This window comes from Alosa alosa, chromosome 17 (genome assembly GCF_017589495.1).
Source record: "Alosa alosa isolate M-15738 ecotype Scorff River chromosome 17, AALO_Geno_1.1, whole genome shotgun sequence".
Taxonomy (NCBI): domain Eukaryota; kingdom Metazoa; phylum Chordata; class Actinopteri; order Clupeiformes; family Clupeidae; genus Alosa; species Alosa alosa.
The window spans coordinates 19,815,483-19,829,430 of NC_063205.1; the positions used below are offsets into that span (position 1 = coordinate 19,815,483).

The window sequence follows — 13,948 nt, forward strand, 5'->3', positions numbered from 1 at the left end:
ACCGTGACACTAAGTTTACATGGATTTATAATGTTCCGTCTATTGACTTTGTTCAATATCGACTTTGACGATATTGTGATTATGTGGTTTATGGGCATTGTTAGCATCCCTTGTGTGACAGTTCTCTAGGCTATGTTTTTCTCATGGGGTTTAGGCTGCTCAAACACGGCAGCAGCCTTTTTTTGCAGGACATGTTGATCTCGCTGTTCTTTAGACCTACAGTAGAGCCTTTTCGCTTTTGAGCCCCGCTCTAACTGGCATGCGTAATATTTCGGCAAGGTAAAAGCAATGACAAATGCAGAGGCAGTGTTGCAAGGAGTGTATGAAACATGTTAAATATGCAAAGTACCACTGATTCTGTGCAAACACTGCCCCCCCTACTTGCCTACTTCAAGGATACAAGGATTTGTATTTGTCACATACAAAGAGACACTTTGTAAAACATAGTGAACTAGCATTTAGCTGCTCAACTTTCCTGTGCAGAGGTATCACTAACTATTAGTAGCACTAACTATAAAGTATAAAGAATAAAGATATCGTATTTTTTTTACTTGCATAAAACACTGTCCTGCGGTTTATACACAATATTTTTACACAAAATGAAATTACTGTAGAAGAATGTAAAAAATAAATTGAGTGAGAAGGGGGTAAAAGTGCAGTGTTTAAGTGTGGCAAGTCCATGTAATGTATCTCTGTTTTTCTCTGTAGAAACGCCTACCTGACCTAAAGGTCTCTGCACGGCCATGAGGAATAACACAGAATAACACTGTGAAAACTGTGAAAACTCTAAACAGCATGGGATAGAAGCGCGTCTACATCCCCTATTTAAATGTATAATTTTGTCCATAAGGGGGCAGCAGAGTACTAATATGTTGTCCAGAGCCGCACTGGGACTAGGCCTAGCATATCACGGGAGAAGTTTGAGCCAATCGAAATGCGTATTATTTTCACAACAGGAAAAACCCAGCAGATTGACCAAAAGGGGACTTCGGCACAATCAGAATGGCGGAGGACATCCATGCATTGACTTAAAATTCGTTCAAAATGTTTCGGAATATACCCATCATCAAAGCTACAATAGATCTGTGTAACTCGAGCTCGCAGATTATTCAGGTTTGTAGGCTTACTTCCGCGTTTGTTTCTTGTGTTTGTGTCTAACCAACCAACCAACGGTGGTGTGCTGTGCTGCTGTTGCTGCTTGTAGGCTACTGATATGCTAAAATTAGATTACCTTGCAGCTATAGCCGAGTTTGGGAATGTCATATATGCCCTTCATGTGCCATAGGAAACATCTTAAAGAGGTGGTAGCACATTAAATGTTTAGTCATTCTAAGTGCTGATTATAGGATACAACTGTAGCCTATTTTTCTTGTGATACACCGAGTTGTGACGTTGAAGGGGCGTGGCACCGTGTCATCCATGTTGTCTGATAACTAGATAGATGCCTCGAGGGATAAACTATTTTTTTTTTAATGTTATCTTTGTTAGACTAACTTTATTAAACTAAACTTTCACTGAATGTATGTCCCTAATGCCATTTTCACCTATACTATTTAAATCCTTCAAAAGGACTATGTTCCAAATGGACACCCTACTTTGTTTGTCAACAGTGTCTGACTCATTGAATATGGAAAGGGGGCCAGCAGATGGTGGACAAACAAAGGCTGGGTCCAGGGACTCCCTCTCTGCCCCCGACCCAAACCAGGAAGCAGAGCTGAGTAGCATGGCCATGGTGTGGTCCATCCAAGAGGCGGTGGAGCGGCAGACCCTGCAGATTGGCGTTTCGGCTTGCGGTGCCACAGCAGTGGTGGACGTCCTGCAGGCTCTGGGCACCACTGTGGCAGCTGAGTTGGTGGACGGCTGCGTTAGGACACGCCTGCGGCGGAATGAATCCCCTCTGCCAGACTACCTGCACTCACGGAGTGAAGCAGGTATGTGTAGGCACGTGAGGGCCCTTACACACACATACACACACACATACATACACACACACACACACACACACACACACCTGCATCTGCTTGAAAATTACATGGACACATGTAAACAAGTCTTTCGTTTATATATGGATTGACACCAAGCCCAAGTTACTGACTGTAAAGAAACCCAAGTACTGAAGTTAAAGCGTAACTCTTGCCAAAATGCTACCTAGGGTCAATTTTTTTGAATGTACCCGAGTCGACTTTCGTTTAAAAGCATAATTAGGACAGAAGCACCAATTTTAAGATTGACCGTATTGTCATCTATGATCGCATCTAAATCGCTATTTTTATAACACTAAGAAGGCTCGACACAACATGGAACTTTGCTCGAAGTATCACTAGGGTCTTTACACATGAACTCAAGCATTAAGAACATTGTTTGTGTACATAGAGTTTACTAAAAAGAAGGGTTTTGAACAACTCACTTGGTTTTTCCGCTCACCGCCATCTTGTCAAGAAGTGAGTTGTTCATGTTGTGTCGAACCTTCTTACTGTAGTGTTTTAAAAATAGCGATTTTGATGTGATCATAGTAGTGACTCTAGCACTCCCATTCAAAAGACCATTTGACCCGAAAACGACAATACTGTACCTTCCGTCATAATTTTGCTTTTAAACAAAGGTTTGACTCGGGTACATTCACAAAAAGACCCTAGGTTGCATTTTGGTGAGATTTACGATTTAAGCATGTCTATTTGATGTGTGTGTGCGTATGTATGTGTGTTTGTATTCTATCTCAGGTGCCACCCACCAGCAGCTGATAGCTGGCGCAGAGCAGGCCAGTGATGGCATGGTGCTGGGCCGATTCTTCTCCCTGCACCCCCAGCGCAAACTGAGACTGGCGCCCTGGCTGGCCAGTTGGATCCGCAGGGGCGCTGTGCCCGTGGCCACCATGAACATGCAGCGGGCAGTGCCCGCTGGAGAGGAGACACCTGATGCCTGGCACCACCAGCTGATATTCGGGGTGGGACCCAATGCTGTGTTTATGACCAATCCTCTAGATGTCGGTCAGTATGGGAAAGCATTGTTGAACACATGGTCAGTGCCACATTTTTGCCTTTTGTATTTGACTGTGTCTGTGTATATCTGCATGTGAATCCATTTTCAGTAAGTGAGGGGGAGGTGCATGAGCGTCTCTGCAGTGAGTCAGTCCTTCTGATTCGCAGAGAAGATGTGCTGCAGAGATTGACAAGTGATATCCCTCTGTCAGCAATCTCAGATCACCCTGACCCACGGTGGAAAGGTCTCGATGTGGAAGGTGGGTTTATACGCGTGTGTGTGTTTGGGGGTTGTTGTGGTGGCTCTCACTTATTTGACATCTCAACCAACATGAGACTGTTGTTCCAAATGCATTCTCTACCAATATGTAATCTGCAGTATTTTTGTCATTAAAACATCCGAAGCTAGGATGGGACACACAAAGAAAGGATATCTGAATCTTAGTGTCAGACTCTAGCATGTCTTTTGAGGCAATTGGGGGGAAATTGGGATCAAATAATCAAAGTATCAGTCACTGGCGACAATCACTGCATCTCTTAAGGTGTAGGGTAGATATTTATAGATAGATCACATCTCACTCTTTCCTTATTGTTTTCACAGGTCAGGTGAAGCAGATGGTCACTGAGGAAGATCTGAGTGATGAACACTCTAAAAGGACACATATTGTGATCCCTGCTGCTTACAAGTCTGGCATCACACTATTCGCCCTTAGAGACTCTGAAGTCGGGTGCAGTCTGCTCCAGGCCCCTGATCTCCCTATGCAATGATCGGACAATCTTGCTCTTCATTAAATGTGGCACAGTGATGACTTTACCTTTGTGACATTTACTATCTGTGACATTTCAATTTTTGCCAGTGATGTTAAGAGGTCAGTGGGGCTTGCTAAATGTGCCGTACATATACTGTGTTTGACATGCCATTAAAGAGAATGTTAATAATAACTTATTTACATCATGCAGTGGGGGCATTCTGTGTCAAATCAGACCAAATCCAGGAAAATGGTTGCTGAACCGTCTCAGATTTTGCTCTAAGTTTATCTGACCAATATTTAGGTCCTGTAAAATAATTTTGTTAAATGTCAATGTTTTCACCCTCAGACAAGTCTTATTTGAGGCCATGTTTGGGCATTCATATCTTGACAAGTTTTATTCCTAGCCTGCCCAACCTTCTCGGTATGATTGGAAAGTTTAAAGTTAAATGTTTGTACTTGCCCATTCGTTTTATAGAAGGCTCTCAACATGGCATCAATCATTATTTCGTCTGCAAATACAATACTTTAATAATGTTGAGCCAATATTTGAGGTCTTGGTAACAAATGTACATGAAGATATTAAGGATAAATCAAGGTATGATGTGTATATGACTAAAATAGTATGTGGGGTAGCTAGTAGGAACACAAAAATCAACATGGGAATAGCTCAGTATAGTCATTTTGTGTATAACATCTCAATTGTTTACCATGTTTCATTCATACATAAATACACTTAGTTGGTTACATTGTATACCTATGGGTTTTCATGCTTGGCCCTGAGACACACAAGGATTTTGACTATTTATTTATCTATGGTACAACGCTGGCACTTTAGTACACTGCCTATACACTGAGCTACCTTCACATACATTTTCAAGTGCCTAGCTACCCCAAATAGCATTTTAATCCTATATAAAATACTGAAAAACACAACCTCCCCTTGTTTAATCTTTAAGCCTATTATATGTGGAGAGTTCAACTATTGGTACAACATTAATAAACTAGTATATAAAGGGGAAAAAATGATTGATACTAAATGCATACAAAACAAGTTTATACCACCCTTAATGAAAATCAATGAGAATGGCGTACAAACTTTAAATGTTTCAGTCATACTGAGAACATGTTGTGTGTCTTCCACCCATAGACTGTAACTCCACCCTACAAAGCTGCATACAGTGTTTCCCATACATTGACTTATTTGTGGCGGCCCACCACAATTTCAACATTGACCACCACACAATGATTTTCCAGGGGCCTATTGCACAAAACTAGGACAAGGGATTAAGCCGGGGGGGGGGGGTTTCCATCAACCTCGCTAAAGGCCAACCCTGGCTTATTTCGATAAGTCTCGCTAATTTTAGTGAGAATTCCGTTCCATTAATGAGGTTAATGTGAATCCCAGCTTGGTAACCATGGGAATTTATGCCACAGAACTAACCTGCTCCGTAGGTTAACTTTCAAGCTAAATGAATCTGTGTTGCAGAAAAAAACAATCAGTCGGAAAACGAGTCCAAAAAGATGGTTCCGTTAACCTGTGCTCTCGTCACCTGTAGCCTACAACTTAAAAAATAGAAAAAAAAAATGAAATCGCACTATTGTTCATCTTAATAAATCCTCAAAAAAATGAAATCGCACTATTGTTCATCTTAATAAATCCTCTTTCGTAGGATTTACAAAACAAAATTAGGTGTCTAAGGTGAAATTGAGTTGGTTGTGTTATTTCAAATCAATAATGCGTTTTTGCTGATTAATTTAACATGTTTGCATTGAATCTACACAACTTTCTTGAACAAAACGCATTAGATTAGGAAATTTGTCCCTCTATGGTTGCCGTAGCATTATTTCACAATTTATGAGGACCATGGTGAGGACTCCGCCAGAGACGGTTGAGAAAGTGAAGGTCCGCCATTTTTTCCTCGCTTGCTCATGGAACATTTTTGGATCCTGTAATTGCAAGGTATGTATTTGTGGCTGTTCATAGTGTTTTTGTTTTGAGTTTAGCGAGTTTGTCGTAACAACAACTTGAATAATCATTTTAGCAGATCTTATGTGTAAGTGTAAATGTGTTACTAAACTCGAGCAGCTAATGTTAGCTACTAAATCTGTCATGGTGGCTGGCGAGCTAACGTTAAGTCATCTCAGGCTAGAATTCTATCATGTTTCCCGGGTTAGTTTTGCTCCCTACTGAAGATAGACAGGGGTGGTGTCTTGATGGGGTTATTTCATATAAATCACAATTGAATGTTCATAGAAGTGCCAAGGTCAGGATGACTTCATGTATTTAACTGCTAAGGTAAGCTAGCAGCTAACGTTAGCCCCATACAAACCCTGCCTGGGTTTATGTGAATACTAATAGTTGGATCAGTATTTGAAAAATTTAATGTTTAAATGTAGGTGCACCCCACTCTGTTTGACCAAATTATCCTTCTGTGTCATGAACAATTAGCTAGGGTTGATGCAGACTCTAAAGTCCGTCAAGAAACATTTGAATCATTTTAATGTTCATGTAGCAAACTCTGCCATCTTGCCTAGTCTCTCTGTAACATTAGCCACGTGTAGCTGCAATCTTTGAAGGACAGCAGTTGCAGGAACATCAGACTTGTCATTATTTTTGTATTGCTATCATAGGCTACTTGGCTCTCATCCGGCTTATATATCAGTTAAAAGAGCAAAGCAAATGGCAGTTTCTTGCATGGAAACTTGCCCATTTTAAGCACACACATTTGTTGTCAACCACTATATTCAGGAGGTAAATAATTTTAAATTTTACATGCTAGAGGCTGCCTACTCTTCAATGTTTGAATGATTTGTTAATCACAAACAAGTAATTAATTAAATCACAAACAAGCCAATCTAATTAAAGGTTTTCTTCCTAGTTCAATTTTATTAAAATTCTGAACTGATTCTGTGATCCAATATTATTATAGTTTTACACATTTTAGTGTAAATTTGTTGAGTTTGATATACTTTCTCATCTCCCCACAGGCCTTTATGTGGCAGTGCAAATGTGAAGCGCAAGACCGGAGTGTCATCAAGGTCTCATTTATTAAAGTATTACAGGTTAGCTCATGGTTACTTTGGTCGCAGACACCCATACCATATGCTAATTGTAATTCTTTCTGTATTTCCAAATGCTGGGTTGTATTGTTAGTTGATCTTTCTATCTCCTCTCCCCTCATAACGTTGTCAGAATGTCAGAACTCGACATCATCTGCACAAGGCTGTCTGCTGTGTGTGCGTAGGAAGGGAGGAGATCATAGCTGCCATTGACCAGGTTAGTGAGAAGTTGTTTTGTGCCTCCCACTTTGAAAACCTGTGATCCAATATTAGGCCATGAGCTATCGGACCTTGCCATGCACCTGCTTTTTTTTTTGAAAGGTCTTACCTTGCTGACATGACATGAATTTGAAAGTTAACATTGACATATTTGGGGTGCACTGCCTGTTTCAACCCCATGAATAGATTTACATTGAAGATCAGTGCATGGTAAGACATGGTAAACATTAAGATCTAAAAAATCTCTTAACATTTAACAAATGAAGGGGTTGCATGGTAAGACATGGTAAACATTAAGATGCTTAATTTGTAAATGTAAGTAAAGTAGTGTTCATTTCCCTATTTTGCAGAATTATACCATTGGCTTGTTGAGAGCTTGCAACCTGAAAGCACTTGTGTACTTAAATGAAGGATCTGAGAAACTCATTAAGGAATACCTGGTAAGTGTAAATGAATATCAAAAACAGTAAAGCATTACAGCAGCTGTCAGCTCGGTTGCATAACTGCAGGGGCTGGGTGGAACTGTGGCTATTAATGGTGCCTATAGGTTGGTAATCAGAGAGGGAGTAGCACTGGTACGTCTAGTGGAAAATGGGTATGAATGAATATGGCTTCTTATATTATTTTAGTACCCATGGACATTTCCTTTTTCATGTTTTGGTGCTTTTAATGTTTTGTTAAGGCTGTCTATATGCATGTTAAAGCAGAACAAGTCACCATCGGTCTGTTTGACCACGCATAAACCCTTTACAGACAAAGCTTCCTAGTCTGTGTTGGTAAAATACATAGACGTTAGAGGGATTTTGGAGAGCAGAGAGTCTAAAGCAATGGTTCTGAGTGAATTTCACCAGAAGTGTATCTCGTAAATTACCCCACTAATAATGTCCGGATTATTACCAAACTTCTACAGTAGTACAAAAAGGGTCTGTACTCATAAACAACACCTACTGCAACGCTACGTTGACGTCACTTCGTGATTTGGTAAAAGCCTGTAAAAGTCCTGGCAGAAAGCGATGCATAAGTTTTATAAATGCTTGTATTTTCAGGTCAACACTTATTGACCTGAAAATACAATTTAAAATATCATCCAGTTATCAATATATGACTATGGAGTGTTGAATTAACTAGCTTTTCTCTTACACTTGTGAGTTTTGCAAAGGACTTTTACAAGCTTTTCACAAATCACGGAAGTGATGTCGACGTAGCGGTAGCAGCAGAGAGTAGAAGCTATCAGGCAAGTGTTATTTAAATAAGCTCCAGGTGTAGGCTACTTACAAACTTTCCAATGCCTCGTTTAATGAGTACAGACTCTTTTTTGTACTACTGTAGAAGTTTAGTGATATTCCGGACATTATTAGTGGGGTAATTTACGAGATACACTTTTGGTTTTGGCAAGCCATTGGGCTGATACATAGACTGACAGCGCAAACTCGACCAGGAAAAACTCGACCAAGAGTTTTTCCTGGGGGTTTGGCGCTCGCGATGATCATGCAATGACCCAAGGGTGAAATTCACTCAGAACCATTGCTTTAATTTAAAGGAGATGGGAGATGCGAGGTTAATCCACTGAATTCAAACATATCTAAAAACATATACTTTTGTTTGTTTTTGGTCTGTGGTAAAGGACGCGGACTGATGCCCAGAGCCAGGAGAAAACCACCATCGGGATCTTTGTAATCAAACATGAGGGTGCCAATGCCTCCACTAGAAGATGTAGACATTATAGTTGAATCCCTAACAATGTAACAAAACTAAACATGCTGTGTTTAGCAGAGATATTTTTCTGTTCATTGCATTTCTATTTTACTAAAAAATGTCCCTGATGGATTGATGAGAATGGAGACAAAGGTTGCTGCTAAATAAATGCAGATTTGTTTTGAAGACCGTGTGTCTGTTTGCTATTTCAACACATTTGTTCAATTTTAGACATTTTATTTTATTTAGAAATGTTATGCAGAACAAATTCAACTTGTTTACTTTGGATTTACTTAAGAACTTTGTGTTTAGGATGAGTTTACTTAACAAAGTTGTCAAGTGTGGTTCCACGTAACTGTATCACTTAAACGTAACTTCAAAGTCAAAGTCAAAGTCAGCTTTATTGTCAATTTCTTCACATGTTCCAGACATACAAAGAGATCGAAATTACGTTTCTCACTATCCCACGGTGAAGACAAGACATATTTTACCAATTTAGGTCCACAGACAAACATAACATTCAAGTAAACAAAAAAGTAAGTAAATAAGAAAATAAGAGGGCACATATAATAATGAAAAAATAAGAGCAGCAAAATGTGGTTGAAATTGTGCATAGACAGTCAATAAAAATACTAGTGCAAATTCAGGCCAATAAAAGGCTTGGGTAGTTCTGTTTGACCTAAGTAAGAAGAAAGTGGCATAGTGGTGCAAGTTATGTAAGAGCAGCAGAAGTGTTGTGTTTCAGGACAACAACACCAGTTGTAAAGTGTAAAGTGTGCAAGTGTGCAAGTGGAGTAGTGCAGGCGGCCATTTTGGGTCCAATGTCCAGGATGTTATGTAGCTGAGGGTGGAGGGGGAGAGGAGGGAGAGTTCAGCATCCCACGGCTTGGTGTATGAAGCTGTTGGTGAGTCTGGTAGTGCGGGAGCGCAGGCTTCTGTACCTCTTCCCAGAGGGCAGTGGATCAAACAGATTGTGAGCGGGGTGACTTGCATCACTCACAATTTTGGTCGCTTTTGGCGGGTGAGGTGGGTGGTGTAAATGTCCTTCAGGGGGGGAGTGAAGCACCAATAATCCTTCCAGCTGTGTTCACTATGCGCTGCAGGGCTTTCCTGTTGTATTCAGTGCAGCTTCCGGCCCCACACAGCGATACAGCTGGAGAGGATGCTCGATGGTGCCTCGGTAGAATGTGGTCATGATAGCTGGTGGAGCACTTGCTCGCCTGAGTTTCCGCGAGGAAGTACAGGCGCTGAGCTCTTCGCCAGTGATGCAGTGTTGGTGGTCCAGGAGAGGTCTTCACTGATGTGCACCCCCAGGAATTTGGTGCTGCTCGCTCTCCACCACAGCACCGGCGATGGTCAGTGGCAGGTGTTGGGTGTGACTTCTCCGAAGTCAACAACAATCTCTTTGGTCTTGCTGACGCTCAGCAGGAGGTTGTTGTCCCTGCACCACGTGGTCAGATGGTCGACCTCCAACCTGTATTGAGTCTCGCCGCCCTTGGTGATGAGACCCACCAGAGTTGTGTCGCCAGCAAATTTCACTATGTGATTGTTGCTGTAGGTTGCAGTGCAGTCATGCGCCAGCAGGGTGAAGAGCAGCGGACTGAGCACGCAGCCTTGGGGCCCCTGTGCTCAGTGTGATGCTGCTTGAGGTATTGTTGCCAACACGCATTACTTGGGGCCTCTGACAGAGGAAGTCCAGTAGCCAGTTGCAGAGGTAGGTACTGAGTCCCAGTTTGTCAAGTTTGCAGATGAGTTGTTGTGGTATTATGGTGTTGAATGCAGAACTGAAGTCTATAAACAGCAATCTCACATATGAGTCTCTTTTTTCCAGGTGGGTGAGGGCTGGGTGGAGGGCAGAGCAGATTGCATCCTCTGTAGACCGCTTGGCTCGGTAACTTAATGTGGATGTGTGCTAGATATCTTTTTAACTTAAATTAATTGAACATAACAATGTGACTTTGATTGAACAGGACAGTATTAAGTTGAGTCAATGTAAGAATGCTGAATTAATTGAACATAAAAGCATTAAGTTGGTTGAACACAGCCATATTAAGTTGGTTCAATGTAAGAATACTAAATAAAAATAAAGGAATTCAATTACTTACCATCTACTTTATTCACTCTTGTTCAGTTAATGTTATTTATTTGAGTCGATTGTAAAGAATATAGTATCTTTAGAGTTATTTAATACAGTTTCGTGGAACCAATTGACAAAACATTTTTAATTAAATCCAACAAGATATTTTTTTGAGTGTAGGCCTAGAAATATTTTTTCAGACAGTGCACCAAGCATGGATTTACACATTCACTAGCTCCAAAAAATGTATGAAGATTATGCGATTAAAAATGTTTTAACTTCACATGCGTGTGGTTCTAGGAATCGTGCTACTCTGTGTCACGTATACGTTCGGTGGTGGTGTAACGTGCAGCGAGACGGCATAAGTAAGGATACATTCTTGCGTGTTCGCTGGTTCGCTTCCCATACGAAGTATTAAGGCTACATTGTTTATCACCTTGATAATGGCATTTTTAGTTATAATCTTTGATGAAAGACATATGTCTACTGCTGATAAAGGGTCATGCACATTTGGTAGGCTGTTCAGTGACAGCTTTGCCAGTGGGCTATATTATATCTGATACAAGCCAAAGGATAATTATTCTGTAGCCTAGGCAGCTAATAATTAAAACTGCTTCATGTGGCTATAGGCTATAATTTATGTTGATACTTATTTATTTTATGACCACCTACACCTATACAATAATTTGGAGCGAACACTTTTAATCTAAGAACGTAAGCTATAGATAGTTTTGAATATCCATATGCATATCCATACGTTGTTTTTGAGTTTATACTATTTATTAATTCACTCGTTTTGTTCAAGCATAGACTGTATAGTCTGTGTTCAAGAGTGAAGCCAATCAAACTCGCAATTGATTTCAAACCATACCATTGCGGTTTTAAATGTATGCTTTCATTATTCTCCAATTTCTGTAGGCAATCTATTTTTTTCTCTCGATGTTAAATTTGATGACTTTCGATGAAAATCCTGTAGATAGCGCTTGCCAAATCGAACAGAAATCGTCTATATTGTCTTAATTTTACGACATATATCCTCTTTTCGTCAATCTACTATTTTGGTCTACTGTTCTACCTCGTGCACGAGCAGAGATGAAGCTGAACTAAACCTCGCTTGAATAAACGAGGCCAAGATGCCGCTAACTTGAGTTAATGGAACGGCTTCAGCCCCAAGTGAAAGTCTACGCTAGTTCAAGCCAGGCTATTTCTGTTAAGCGCCATTAGCGAGGTTGATGGAATATCCCACGGGATATCTTGGTTATCCTGGCTCAATTTATCTGTGATCCAGTTGCACAAAAGCGGGATAGGGGGCAGCAGGATATGTTATGGTATAAATCACCATGGCGATTTAATCTATGGAGCTAGCCTGCTCCAGACCAGGCTAAATTCCAGGATCTATTTAATCTCAGCCCTTATCTCAGTCAGCAGTCACCACAGATGGACACCAATAGTTATTCCACTGCCCACTACACATTGTTATCACATATAACTAGACCCACTGTCATTATAATAAACGTTTGTGATCATTAATTAACTTTTACATATCGCCATTCCCGACCTGTCATGCGACAATGTGACGTCACGGGAGTGCCTAACCATTTTGCGAGTGGTGGTTGCGGCACTAGTCACAATATTCTCCTAAACAGAGGTGTTGCGGTTTGTTGCTGTTGTGAAAAGGCTATTCGCTACCTACTTCACACTGTAGAAGAAGCAATGAAGCCACTCTAGTTGCCATGGTGAATCTGTGATCGGTGGCGGGGTCTATTTGAGGGAGCCGTGAGCGCGCACTTATCCAGGATAGGTTTCACCTGGCTTGATGAATCCGTGTCTGCTCATCCTGGCTTGCTCGTTGTGCAACCAATTAAGCCTGTGCGCTCTTGTTTTGGATTCATTGAGCGCAGCTCAGTAACTTATCCCGGATGTCTTAATTCTGCTTTTGTGCAACAGGCCCCAGGTGGATATTCCATCAACCTCGCTAATGAATACTAACTAACCGGAGCAAGTATAATTCCGCCGCTGCTAAGAAACTAGTCCCTCAAAATGTAATGCGATCGTTGAAATGCAAGGATAGAATAACGTTAGAAATAACACTGTCAATACAGACATTTACATCGATAGTCTGGCGTTATAATTTATTTGCCTCAGGTGTACTTTGGAGTGGGTAAGACTGTCTTTAGTGGCAGGCTAGCACATACCGTTGACTTCATGTTTTAGCCTAGCACCTCTGAACTCTGCAATTAGAAGGACTGGATGAAACGTGCTGAAAACGGTCTCCACTGATAAATATCACACTTGCTTACTTGGAAATAAGGTCTTATGTCCAAAATCCTGAATCACCCCTTTAATGTCAAAAGCACAATTAAATAATTCACTGGACATCACTTGTAGCCTATTGACTGCTTTGAATGATGCTTTCTTAAACTAGCCTACCTTGTCACAGATTGAGTGGGCCATAGAATTCTTTGAGAATCCCAAATGTAATTTTCTATTTTAACACGGGTTCTGCAGCTGTGGGCCAAGTTAAACTTTTGCGCTCCATCATCGGAAGGGTGAATGTCGGAAGGCATGGGTAGCCTATTGGACACATTTCAGTGCACATTTGGAAAATTTAATAAGTGATGCTGACCTGCCAGTTGGTGAAACTACACATTAATGATCCTCGTGGGTTTGTGTCCAGGAAAACGAATGAAGTTAGCATGCATGGGGACTGCTTTAGCGCAAAGGCAAACTTTTACGCACCGACCGACAGCTTGTCGATATGCTCTGCGCCTCCAACACTACAAAAACTCCCAGTCGGAGAGCGTGTAGCCTAGCCTAAAAAAAATATTTTATCCCAAATGCCTTCAGCATTCTTAACCAACTTAGTGACAACATGCATAGCCTACCCGGCTGAGCTGTACAGCTATATTTAAACTTATTTATCAATTTTCTATAGGCTATGTTTCCCCTTTTTTGTACTGTACTTGTTTTAATTATATCTTCAATGTGTCTGAGATGTTGTTTGTCCATCTGTCTGGTGAGCCAAACACAAATGTCCACTATGGTGTAGGCATTAAATATTTATTTTATTCTATTCTAATCCACCATGTGCTTTTCAAGTAGCCTATGTTTAGGATTCAGCTGAAAAACTCTAGCGCTCTTGAAAAACTCGTTTGGAAAAGAATGGA

The 13,948-nt window shown here is 40.8% G+C and overlaps 1 protein-coding gene across 2 annotated transcripts; it reads left to right on the plus strand.

The window, feature by feature from the left end:
• Window positions 1-936: 936 nt before the first annotated feature.
• On the plus strand, window positions 937-3,924 carry LOC125310650. 2 transcript variants are annotated; one of them, XM_048268270.1, is made up of 5 exons: window positions 937-1,113; window positions 1,570-1,931; window positions 2,721-2,987; window positions 3,089-3,238; window positions 3,580-3,924. In XM_048268270.1, the coding sequence occupies exons 2-5, from the start codon at window positions 1,574-1,576 to the stop codon at window positions 3,744-3,746; spliced, it is 942 nt and encodes a 313-aa protein (XP_048124227.1). In that variant the 5' UTR covers window positions 937-1,113; window positions 1,570-1,573; the 3' UTR covers window positions 3,747-3,924. The 2 variants fall into 2 exon arrangements, with proteins under 2 accessions (XP_048124227.1, XP_048124228.1); XM_048268271.1 differs by having other exon boundaries at window positions 938-1,113; window positions 1,611-1,931.
• The last annotated feature ends 10,024 nt before the right edge of the window (window positions 3,925-13,948 follow it).